The sequence below is a fragment of the Sorex fumeus genome, unplaced genomic scaffold (genome assembly GCF_029834395.1).
Source record: "Sorex fumeus unplaced genomic scaffold, SorFum_2.1 ptg000098l, whole genome shotgun sequence".
Taxonomy (NCBI): Eukaryota; Metazoa; Chordata; class Mammalia; order Eulipotyphla; family Soricidae; genus Sorex; species Sorex fumeus.
The window spans coordinates 28907560-28920429 of record NW_026606155.1 but is presented as its reverse complement, the minus strand read 5'-3'; the positions used below and the strand labels follow the sequence as shown (position 1 = coordinate 28920429).

General features: G+C 43.0%; 2 protein-coding genes across 20 annotated transcripts in view; both read left to right on the top strand.

Moving 5' to 3' along the window:
* The window catches only part of CCDC196 (coiled-coil domain containing 196), a 36055-nt gene extending 31616 nt beyond the window's left edge, over positions 1-4439 (top strand). The window contains exons 8-9 of the mRNA XM_056133360.1: positions 3755-3799; positions 4060-4439. Coding sequence (XP_055989335.1) covers positions 3755-3799; positions 4060-4439 — 425 coding nt within the window. The remainder of the gene's footprint in view (positions 1-3754; positions 3800-4059) is intronic.
* A 49-nt stretch (positions 4440-4488) lies between these two features.
* The window catches only part of GPHN (gephyrin), a 475981-nt gene continuing 467599 nt past the window's right edge, over positions 4489-12870 (top strand). For all 19 annotated transcript variants that reach the window (XM_056133389.1, XM_056133387.1, XM_056133400.1 and 16 more), the window contains exon 1: positions 4489-4975. In XM_056133389.1, coding sequence (XP_055989364.1) covers positions 4912-4975 — 64 coding nt within the window. In that variant the 5' untranslated portion in view covers positions 4489-4911. The remainder of the gene's footprint in view (positions 4976-12870) is intronic.

The following is a 12870-nucleotide window of genomic DNA, read 5'->3' as shown; positions in this document are numbered from 1 at the left end:
TATTCATTATGTAACCTCTGAAAAAAATCCCCACTGTACCTAATAAATAAATAATGCTTTCATATTAGTATAAAAATATTTTTGCCCTTGCAGACTCAGTTTGGGGGCACCAAATAGTCCTCCTCAAGACTAAAAGTGGATCTAGAGAAGAAAGCATCATCTTTGCCACCATAAAGAGCCAATGGAGAATTAAATTAACAAAGAAAGCACAGCTGACAGCAAACCCCTTGATTAAATGGTTTTAGATCCTGAACCTAGCCCGTTCTCATCTGGATTTCCGAGTGGCATAGGTTAATGAATTATTTTTGACTTAAGCTAGGATTAGTCATTTGAAAACAAAAACATCCTCAGATATTTGAATTTTCAGTGGGGGTATTTCATAGGAAGAGGGTAAGGGTATAAAACCACAAGGACCAGGGCAGAGTAATTCAAGTAGCCATATGGGAAGTAGAAATGTAATATTAAAAGCCTACCGAATATTCTGGATTTAATAAACATGGGAGACACTGGAAAATATTATCCTAGTTGTTCCTAAATTAGTCCCATTAGACACCATGAGCAATTGAGGCGGCTCAGCTTCACTTCACTAAAAGATAATAAGGGCAGAAGAACTGAAAGCAAATGTCAATTTCATTAGCAGGCATGAATAAATTTATTTCACTATTTTGCAAAAGTCTATTTTAGTAGACTACTTTTGGGGGAAAGCATTAGGCTAGTTAGGCCAAAACTTCCCTAATATTCTCAATTAACTAGACCTGTATTTTCAAATTTTGAAAGTTTAGTTTTTAAAGAAATATTGAAGATCATAGTCTAAGAGTTTAAATTTCTAATTTATGTTTTCATGCATTATTTCAATCTAGATAGCTTTTATTTCCTCAAATTTTACATCACCCAGATCTCAGCATATAACTTACTTGGGTAAAGGTCTTTGTAGATGTAATTAGTTAAAGTAGAGTGATACTGGATTACAATGGGTCCTAAATAATCGTGTATTCTTTTGAGGAGGGTAAGGAAAAAAATCAAAAACAAAACAAAAAAAACAGCGAAAGCCACATGAAGACAGAAGCAAAGACTGAAATGATATAGCTACAATCCAGGGTATGCTGAGAATTGCTGGCAACCACCACAAGCTAAGAAGAGACAAGGAAGAATTTTTGCATTCTTCAAAGGGAACATGACTTCCCTGATACCTGGAATTTAGACTTTTGTAATCTAGAGATGCTAGATTTGTCACCATATAAGAAAAAATAAGAGAATTGTTAACAAAGAGGGCACTTTGATGGCATGATTTTAGATCCTGAATCTAGCTTCCAGAACCACAAGAGGATAAATTCCTGTTGTGTTATTTTTAACAGCAGCCCTAGAAAATAAAACACTGCTAAAGTCAACAAATCTGAAATTTACTTTGATTGGGCCTGGACAAAGAGTAAAGGGGATAAAGTGCTTGTTTAGTAGGTAGCTGACCCCAGTTAGGTTCTCAGCACAGCGTATGCCCCTAAGCACTACCAGGAGTGATTCCTGGGCACAGCCAGGTATTTTTGCCCATCCTCTCACCTTTATTCCACAAATAAGGATGAAAGTTACCTTGACTATTGTTGGGGGAAAGTAACACGATAAAATCAATCTAAGGTTTACCTAGCCCCTATTAAAAAAAGTGCTAAATACACATAATAAAATTTAACATTTTAAAGTGTACAATTCAGTGATATTATATATTCAAAATATTGCTTTCACTCATTTTAAACCTGATTGTTTTAGTTGTGGCCATTAAAAAAGAGTGGAATGGGGGCCAGAGCAATAGTACAGCAGGAACTTCATATGATTGACTCTGGTTTGATTCCTGGCACCCTAGATAGTCCTAGAGCTCACCAAAAGTGATCCCTGAGTCCTTGAGTGCAGAGCCAGGAGCTCTGGGCATAGCTGAGTGTGGCCCCAAAACAAGAGTGGAATAAGGCTTAGATAAAGAATAATTCATTAAAAAAAGAATAATTCATTAACCAATTTTGTTGCTGCTTACATCTACTGCTAATGAAAATAGCCAGAACTCAGAAAATCAAGTATGGTTTCATTTATAATGAAAATCATTACTAGCCAGATATTTACCCATCTTTTCTGTTAATGCTCATATAATGTCAACTCTTGTAGCTTTCACTACAAAAACCTTAAAAATAAAGAGAAAAAGTACTCTAATTCTTCACATACAAGCTCAACTTTTTTTGTTTTTTATCCCTCACATTTCAGGAGACATCTGTCAGTATATTCTATACTTTTGCTACCTTTCAGAAAAAATTATTACCAAGCACTCAATTCCAGGATGAATTCTACTATAAAAGGAGTAAAAGAGCATGTGCATACTGCAATATTCACTTAATGATCAGCAATAAAAGGAAAGGTCACACTAGATAATAAGGTCTCTGTGCTTTTTCCTGTGTAAACTGTTACAGCTTGTTATCTTCTGCAGATATGAATGCACAAGAAAAATGGTTGGGCAACAAACTTCTATTATAATTGTCCAGTTCTACTTTTCCAGCAATTTAAAATACAGTAGTTCAGGAGATAAACCTCCATATAGTAAATTTTTTTTTTGCTTTTTGGGTCCACCTGATGATTCACTGGGGTTACTCCTGGCTCTAGCACTCAGGAATTACCTGTGTCGGGGCTCAGGGGACCATAAGGGATGCTGGGAATAGAACCCGGGTCGGCCACGTACAAGGCAAATGCCCTACTCGCTGGGCTATCGCTCCAGCCCTCATATAGTAAAATTTTTTACATTTTAATTCAGTCTCCATTTTCAATTACAATTCCCCATTACTACTTTTAAAGATGAGATTAGTCCCATGTTATTTATGAAACAAAGATGTCAGCTTCTTTTTAGAAATAAAAATAGAGTATCAGATGAAAGGTTGTTCCGTCTACGTCTTTAATAATAAACTATTTGGCAGATTAAGTATTTAGAACTTTAGGGAATTTTTTTCTAACTATTAAATTTAAGGATACTGATGACAATAAAGATAGGTTATGGTTAACAATGTAACCATCTATTTGCTTTTAATCTTCACAGCAAGCTAAAGACCATTCTCTGGGAATACTTTCACATTTAATATATCCTCTCAATTTTAACCTAACAATCTGTTGACCAGCTTTGATTTGTTAAAAATACAACATACACTCAAGCCATTTTTACTAACTTATTTATCGCACCTCAATTCTATTATTTTTACAACCATTTGAGTAAGTTTATATGCATTTGGAGCAATAAAAAACTTTAACGATCTCTGAAAATCCGTGCACAAATGATTATTCCTTTATTCGACACTTCACTTTGCTTTTCATTTATGTCTCCCACGTTTTACCATGTCAGAATACAAGAAATACATGCATTGCACATAATATACGTGTATTTTATTTTGCAGACAGAAAATACGAAAACGTATTTATATAACATGCTTGTGTAATAACACTTGCGTGTATACAATACTCATTTTTAACTATGTATACAATTCAGAATTTACAAGCGCTCTAGAAAGGGAACTACGAAATCGATGTGAAACAGACGTAAGTGATTGATAACACATTTCATGACAGACATGGAAGTGGCAACTACATGCTGCTTTCATGGTTATATCTTAACCCACACAACTCCTGAAACGGAATTCAATGGCCGGTGCTCGGGGTCTACTTGTGGTTGCATTGACTGAGGTGCAGGTCTCAGCGATTTTGTGCTCTAAAATCGCTACTTTTCCTTCTAAAACAGAAATCCGGGTGAGGAAAGAAGATTATAAAACGCTGAGGGGCAGAGGTAGGTTAAAATTTAAAAAATAAAATAAAAAGCAAGCTATGCCACTCAAGGCGCTCTGCCGCAGACGCCCGAGATCTCCCCTTGGGAGGACCCTCTCTCGTCCGGAGACTCGGAGATGGGACTCCTGACACACAGAAGCAGCCGAAACCCGGGAAGGACGAACTGAAGCCAACCGCGAAGACGAGGCCGGACTCGGTACCTCCTTCCTCGCCCACGGCGGTCGCTCGGTCACGTTAGCCGCCGTTCCGACTCCCACGAAGCGTTCCCAGTCACCTCCAGGTTCCTCGGCGCCCGCAGGGCGACGGGCAGCAGCTCCGGGAAGGCTGCGAGGACCCACCTCTCAGGAGGGTTTCTCAAGCCGGCTACAACAGAAGCACCCGCGGCCCCCAGAACGCCGGCCGGAGAGGCTGACGACCGTCGTCTGAGACGTCCGGCTCGGCAGGGGATTGCTTCTGTCTGGGACGCGACAGAACCAGCATTCGTGTGTCGCGCGCACCCGCGCCGCGTCCTCTCGGCCAATCGGGCGCTACTCGCGCGCCTGGGAGCGTTCCCCGGCCCATCCCGGCCCGGGAGCCCCCCGCGCCTTCCCGCTTCCAACTACTCGGCGACCGAGCCCTTGGCTCCTCCCTTTTTCCACTAGTTACACGCCTCGCGGTGTAGCTCCGCCCCCTGTTCCCAAGTCCACCCACGCAACCTCCAGCGCGTGTGCTCTCCGCTTCCCTTCACTTTCCTTCCTTTCTCGCCACGCTGGGCTCGCCGCTCCGCACGGCGCTCTCCTCAGGGCTGCTCCGGCCTGGCTCGGACGCCGCCTCCGCGCACACGCGTGGTGCCGCCGCGTTCCCCACCCGCAGTTCGCCGCCGCCGCCGCGACCCGGACTCGGGGTCGCGCGCCCTGACTCCGCCCCCCTCCCGCGGACTCGCGCACTCCTCGGGCCGGCCTCTTCCCCGCGCAGGCCGCCGAGCGCCGGGCCGCCTCCCCCACCTTTCCCCAGCCTCGCGCTCCCCGGACGCTCACGCTCTCGCGCTTTCCCAGGCGAGCGCGCTCCCGGCCCGCGCGCTCCGGGCTCCGGCTTCTCCCGGCTCCTGTCAGTGCGGTGACTGCGCTGGGAAACATGGCGACCGAGGGAATGATTCTCACGAACCACGACCATCAAATCCGTGTCGGAGTCCTCACAGGTAACCGGGGGGACGAGGTTTGGGACCCCCGTGGCCGCTGTCCCCGACTTGTCTCCGGCTTCTCGCTGTGGTGACCCTTCTCTGCGGCCTCGGGAGGAGGGAAGGTGGAGAGGAGGGATGGGGGGGGGGGGGCTGGGGGGGAAGGCGTTTTACAACCGCTGCGAACTGCTGGAGGTTGGGTGTTTCCATGGGTCTCCCGGGAGCTGGAGCCCGCTCTGTGGCATGTCAGGCCGCAAGTCCTTGGGCCCCAGGTACTGAGTGGCCGGTGCGGCGGGCGCTGCGGGGCTCCTTGCTACGGGGAGAGGCGGCGGGATCCCGGCTCCGCAGTCTCCTGCACGCCGCTCTCGGCTGGCCGGCGCGCTTCCTCTGCTAATGGTGCTCCGAGAGAAAGGGGGGGGGGGGGAATCCCACTGCACCCCTCCCTCCTCCTCTTCTCCACCCACCCTCACGCCCCGCGGTGCTCCACCTGTGCTTGCCCGCGGCACCGACGGGACACGACACCGGTGTTCATCAGGCGAAACTCTGCTCTTCCTCTTTAGGCTGCTCCTCCGGAGCCGGGCATCCCCCTCAGTCACCCATGGGACACTCCTCATCTCCTCTGGGGCCGGGGGCTGAGGGGTGGGGGCGGGGGGGGGTTCCGGCTTGTGGCCGGACCTGGGAAAGTGTCTGCATTCCATCTCTCAGGGCGAGAGGCCGTCTCCTCGGCTCTTCCCTTCCTTAGAGGGACAGGCTGCAGCATGTGGACGGAGATCCAGCCCTTGTCTCTAGGGGAGGAAAGGATTCCCCCCTCTCAGTCTCCTCTGCCCCTCCTTTCTGGGGAACCCCCTCCCCTCCCAGTCCGGACCCCCCTTCCAGGCCCGTTCCCTCCCCTGCCCCCCAGGTCCCGAGGCTGGTGGGGAGCGCACTTTTCCCGGGTACGTTTCCCTCCCTCGCGGACGCGGTGTGTGCTCTGCATGTCTGATCCCGTTGCGTTGTATTTGGGTAATATCCCTCAGATCGGCTGTCGGCAGTTGCTGCAGGGCATGACTTCCGAGCCGAACTGCAAGCCAATTTGTGGGGTTTGTGCGGTGGTGCTGTGGTTGGCCAGGTTTTTGTGTGATTGCGTGGCCAGGCAGGGGTTAAAGAACTATATTTGGAATCCCAGGGCTTAGTTGCAAGTGAAGGAAATCCGAGACTTTACTAATGTGGTTTCCGAAAAGGAAGCTATGTAAAAGGGAATCCTTATAACCAACCCCTCCTCCCCGCCCCCTTCTTAAAATTGTTTCCCTCCTAACAAGTCTGACAGGTTGAAACAGTGCTCCAGAAGGGACTAAATTTGAAGATTCTTGTTTTTATTATTAGGAAGAAAGGAACACACACACACACACACACACACACACACACACACACACACACACACCCCTCTATTGGCAGATACTGAATGCAAAGCAGAATTTGGCCATTAAATTTTATAAAAAGAAGATATCCAAGGCACCGGTTCTTTTTAAAATAAAAGTTGCTTTTTTCTTTCAAGATATTAATAGTTATTTACTGAACTTTTTTGACCAAGAGCCCTTGGGATGGAGAAATTAGTTTTAACTAAACCAGTTGTTTGAAAGGGAATCCCTTCTCTACCTTACTGTTATTCCTGCCCGACTTCCTTACCCCAAAGCCCCCCCCCCCCCCCCCCCCAGCAAAGATGCGCTGTTCTCTGCCTTTGGTGCTGAAACTGTTGCCTTTTTTTTTTTTTTTTTAGGATTCAGGATTCAGTTGTGTCATAGAATTCTTATCTGAGAGTTGACATTGCCTGTTTTCAAAGACTCTAGTGGTGGGGTGTTAAAGTATGCTCTATATCAAGCCTTAAGTTGCACTTTAAATTCTAGCTATACTTTGAAAATGTATAGAGTAATTAAAGAGTGAGATTTGGGACCCGAGAAATAACCAAAAGGACTGAGTGCCTGTTTTGCCATTGAGGCTCCAGTTTGATTTCCCAGTACAGAGCCAGGAGTAGCTCCTGAGCCCCATATTGTGTGTCCATAAACAAAAATGAAGTATTTCCTATGTCTACTGACCATGGAAATGAAAGATCATAAATAATTGAAAGTTTAGCCATGTATATTTATTTATTTTGGGGGTGGTGTTGGACCACACCTGACCATGCTCAGTGTGACTCCTGGCTCTGCACTTAGGAATTATACTTGGCAGTGCAGAGCATGCTGGGGTTCAAACCCTGTGTGCAGAGCAAGCACCACTATACAATTTCTCTGGCCCCAGCCATATATATTTAAAAAACCTTTTGTGGATGTTATAACTGGCAGTTCTGGGGACCTAACTTGAGTCAGGCACATGCAAGACTCGTACTTAACTCCTGTACTATCTTTCAGGTCTGTAAACCTTTTAAAAACAATTTTTAAGCTTTTCCTAATAGTTTTAGTTTGTAATCATCTTACCCAGTCAAATGAGACTACCAGTGAGCCCTACAACCATCATGAGTGCACCACAACCAAAAGTGCTGGACTCCATTCATTGAAGAAGAGGTGTAGGAACATAATGGTTGTTGAATAAAGTCCCTTGTAAAGAACCTTTATTGGTATCCCTACAGTCCAATGGTAATAACATCAATATGCTAAAAAATAAATAATTATGAAATTATTTTGCCTTATACTTATTTAAATTGCCTATGCATTTGAAGGATAAACTTAAAAGGAATCTGATATTCAGATGAGTTAGGAAAAAGTACTGTTTTAAGGGAGAATTTAGTGTATTTACCAGAGTTAAGAAAAAACTTTTTTTTAAGGGCTGTTTAAAGTCAGTGGCAACTTTATAAATGATTGTGTTGGTGACAATTAGGCTCTTGATCAGAATAAAGTGTATAGAGAAGTCTTAAAAAGTTCTGGGTAGGGTTTGGTATGTGACATAGATAAAATAGCAGAAAGAGGGTGATTTTGGCATTGGAACTTAAAGCAATATGTAGAAGCTGTCTCCTAAGTATTGTAGTTTAGGGAAGGAAGTGACTTTAAACAGCCCTTAAAAATAAGTTTTTTTCTTAGCTCTGATAAATACACTAAATCCTCTAGGAAGATTAAGTATGTGTTGAAGGAATACAAAGAATGTTACAGATTTGGGAGCAGTGGTAATGGTGGACGGTAAGATTTGATAATAAAAGTTATATTTGAATTCAGGAATGCCTTTGAGAATATTACTTGAAAAGTAATAATTTATTGAAAAGTTATTACCTTATAAATATGCTCTACTGTGATGGGGGTTTGTAGAAATGAGTAAAGACATGAATAAAGACATGATGGGGTTTGTAGACATACTTGAATAAAGGATCACCACGTATGGGGGCTGGAGAGATAATATGGTGGGTAGGGCTCTCGCCTAACATGTGGCTGACCCAGATTTGGTCCCTGACACCCCATATGGTCCCTGAACACTGCCATGAGTGGTTTCTGAGTGCAGAGTTAAAACTAACCCCTGAGCATTGCTGGGTGTGTCCCCTTAACAAACAAAAAAGGCTCACCAGACTTAAGTCTATGAACTGTGGATTTTATTACAGCTTTTAATATTTATGGTTATGTACTATGAATTCATACTTAAAGAATTAAGAGGCTACACTTAAAACTTTTTTTTATGAGTTATAATTTGTAACTCTTAAAGGTAGAGAACTTGGGGCTGGAGTAATAGTACAGCAGGTAGGGCATTTGCCTTGCACACGGCCGACCCAGGTTCAATTCCCAGCATCCCATATGGTCCCCCGAACACGCCAGAAGTGATTCCTGAGTGTATGAACAGGAGTAACACCTTTGCATTGCCGGGTGTGACCCAAAAATGCAAAAAAAAAAAAAAAGGTAGAGAACTTGTTTCAGAAAGTTTTAGAAAGCATACTTCTGTATACTTCATAGTAGTATTTTTTTTTTGTTTGTTTTGGGTCATACCCAGTGATGCACAAGGAGTTACTCTTGGCTTTGCACTCAGGGATTACTCCTGGCGTTGCTCAGGGGACCATATGGGATACTGGGAATCGAACCCGGGTTGGTTGTGTGCAAGGCAAACACCTTACCCGCTGCACTATCACTCCAGTCCCCGATAGTACTATTTTTTTTTTTTTTGCTTTTTGGGTCACACCTGGCAATGCACAGGGACCACTCCTGGCTCTGCACTCAGGAGTCACTCCTGGCGGTGCTCAGGGGACCATATGGAATGCTGGGAATCGAACCCGGGTCGGCTGCGTGCAAGGCAAACGCCCTACCCGCTGTGCTATCTCTCCAGCCCCCGATGGTACTATTTTTAAGTATTTTATCTAAATTATTTTATAGAGTTATAGAGTTAATATAATCATCAATCCACATCTACATTTTTACAGTGTGTTAATGTTTCAGTGAAATTTTATTTTTATATATAAAGTAAAAGTAAAGTAAAGGCCCTCCCGTTGATCATCGATTTGCTCGAGCGGGCCCAGTAACGTCTCCATTGGAGACTTTGTTGTTACTGTGTCTGGCATATCGAATACTCTCGGTAGTTTGCCGGGCTCTCCGAGAGGGGCGGAGGAATCGAACTCGGGTCGGCCATGTTGGCTGCGTGCAAGGCAGACGCCCTACCCGCTGTGCTGTCGCTCCAGCCCCCGATGGTACTATTTTTAAGTATTTTATCTAAATCTATTTTATAGAGTTATAGAGTTAATATAATCATCAATCCACATCTACATTTTTATAGTGTGTTAATGCTTCAGTGAAATTTTATTTATATATATATAGTTTTAAATTGAATTTTAATTACCTGCTGAAGTGTGAGTATATATATAATTCATTTGTAAAATAGATAGGATTCATAATAGATATGTGTGTATATATACATATATACATGTATACGTATACATATACACACACACATATATAGGTTTTGTTCCTATTCCTCTTCATTAGTGAATGGGGTTCAGCACTTTTGTTTGTGTTGTATTCGGTAGACTGGGAACACCTGTAAAAGCAATTAGAGGCCGCTCCAAAAGCCTCTTTCCCTCTCGGAGAGCCCGGCAAGCTACTGAGAATATCCCGCCCGCATGGCAGAGCCTGGCAAGATACCCGTGGCGTATTTGATATGCCAGAAACATAACAATAATGGGCCTCATTCCCCTGATCCTGAAAGAGCCCCCAATATGCCATTGGGCTACACTAGCATGTGACAGGGACGAATGGAGTTGTTACTGGCACCCGCTCAAGCAAATCGATGATCAATGGGATGACAAGTGACAAGTGATTATATATATATGTATATATATGTATATATATGTTTTGTTCCTATTCCTCTTCATTAGTGAATGGAGTTCAGCACGTTTGTTTGTGGTGCATTCATGTTGGTTGTAGAGCTCACTTGAAGTCTCATCTGGTTGCAGTGCTTGCACATGTTCTTGCCTATGGTAGCATTTACTTGTAGTGCTTACACACATGCACTACTGATCACAGTGCTCCCACATCTTAAGTTGTGGTGCCTACACACCTGACTGTGCACTGGACATTGCACTCTGTATTGCAGTGCGGTTCCAGAGTTCCAGACTACAGAGAAGTTGGGAACCACACTGGGTATATGTAGGAAGCACTAGCATCTAACTCATGGTCTCAAGCTTGGAAGGAATTTGCTTTTAACTACTGTGCTATCCCCTGGGTCCAACATTTTTATTTTGAAACTTTTCATCCTTTAGGTGTTTCTGTTAATTTTAACTTCAGCTATCAATTTGGCAAATATACTGTGAATCCTATTGAAACTTCTCATCAAATGCATTATTAGAATTTTAAAAGACTGATATAGTAGAAAGGAAAATATGTAGCAGAGGCAGTTTATGTGTTCCACTCTGAATCATTTGTATTTGCAAATCAGATTATATGTTTTTTTCATGAAAATGAAAACATGAACGCATAGGAATTAGGTTTTCATGAAAAATATTTTGGTTAAAGATTATCCATTTCTTGAGTCAGAGAGGGATAGACTTAGAAAGATTGCATTCATCTGGGGAACATAAAGTAACAAAATAGGAGACTAACACCCAAGAATGGCCGAGATTAGTACCAGGAATTTTGCTCCATGCCTTGGAGGCCAGCCACACATGCTAGGGGAAAAGGGAGTTCAGATAGAGAAGGGAGCACCAAATAAAGGGCGTTGGGAGGATCCTCCCAGGATGGGAGAAGTATGCTGAAAGTAGACTATAGACCAAACATGATTGCCACTCACTGCCTCTTTTGCAAACTACAACACCCAAAAGGAGAGAAAGAACAAAAGGAAATGCCCTGCTACAGAGGCAGGGTGGGATGAGGGGGTGGGGGTGGGAGGGATACTGGGATCTGTGGTGGTGGGAAATGGGCACAGGTAGAGGGATGGGTGTTTGATCATAGTATAATTGAAACCCAAGCACAAAAATTTGTAAGTCTACAACTGTACCTCATGGTGTCTCACTAATAAAAAAGAAAAAAGATTATCCATTTCTAAGAACAATGTATTTATGAGGAACTATTTATGTTGATAAATCATATCATAGAGAGAAATATATGAATATATGCCTCTTGGAGAGCTGGGCAAGCTACCGAGAGTATCCTGCCTGTACAGGCAGAGTCTGGCAAGCTCCCCGTGGTGTATTCGGTATGCCAAAAACAGTAACAATAACGGGTCTCATTCCTTTGACCCTGAAAGAGGCTCCAATATGGCAATGATGGGGAGGAGAGGCTGCTGAAAATCTCAGGGCTGGGGCGAATGGAGACATTACTGGTGCCCACTCAAGTAATTCGCTTGAGTGATCAATGGGATGACAGTGATGACAGTTATGATAAGTTGATGTTTTAGAAATGAAGGTTCTTTGGTATATGGTGTTAAGTGGCCTAAGGTATGGTTCTTAATATATCAGTCTGCTTTTATTGTATTTATAAAGAGAATGTAATGATAACATGGAACTAATAAACAAATATTTGCTATTTTGAAACTAGAAACAAGATAAAGGGCAGATGTAGGAATTTTTTTCTATACAGTTTCATTAGTAATTAATATCAATCTTTACAATAACATAGCAGGCTTACTGTATTTTAAATGTGTCATATTTTAGTTAAGTTTTCTAATTAGAAAAGAAGCTGTTTATCAAGGGAGCACACTCTTTCAACCATTAGAAAAACTCCAAAGAGTTATCTTGAAAATAATGAACTTGTGTATATAAAATATAGTATGAGGTGGTTTACGTTCCACAGACTAATATCTTACAAGCTAGCCACTGTTAATATTCAATAATGTTCAATGTTCAATACCAAAACACTAAGCTAAAGAATATTGTTTTTGTTTTTGGAGTTGTAACTGGCACCCGCTCAAGCAAATCGATGATCAATGGGATGACAAGTAACAAGTGATTATATATATTTGTGTATATATATGTATATATGTGTTTTGTTCCTATTCCTCTTCATTAGTGAATGGAGTTCAGCACGTTTGTTTGTGGTGCATTCATGTTGGTTGTAGAGCTCACTTGAAGTCTCATCTGGTAAAACTCAGGGCTTACTTCTTGCAGTGCTCAGGGACCATGTAGGGTATGGGGTGCCAAGGATTGAACCTGGGTCAGCTGTGTACAAAGGTAGCAAGTGCTTCTCCCACTGTATCACCTCTCCAACCAATAAAATACATTTATATTGCATGTTTCCATAGATTAAAGTCAATGTAAGAACTTTTAAAGCAAATTTAAGACTAGGTAATAGAGCAGTTAAAAAGTTGATTAGAACACCAAAATAGTAGTCTAACATATGGAATATATTGTCTTTTTTTTTTTGTTGTTTTTTGGGTCATACCCACTGATGCTCAGGGGTTACTCCTGGCTCTTCCTGGCTCTGCACTCCAGAATTACTCCTGGCGGTGCTTGGGGACCATATGGGATACTGAGGATTGAACCC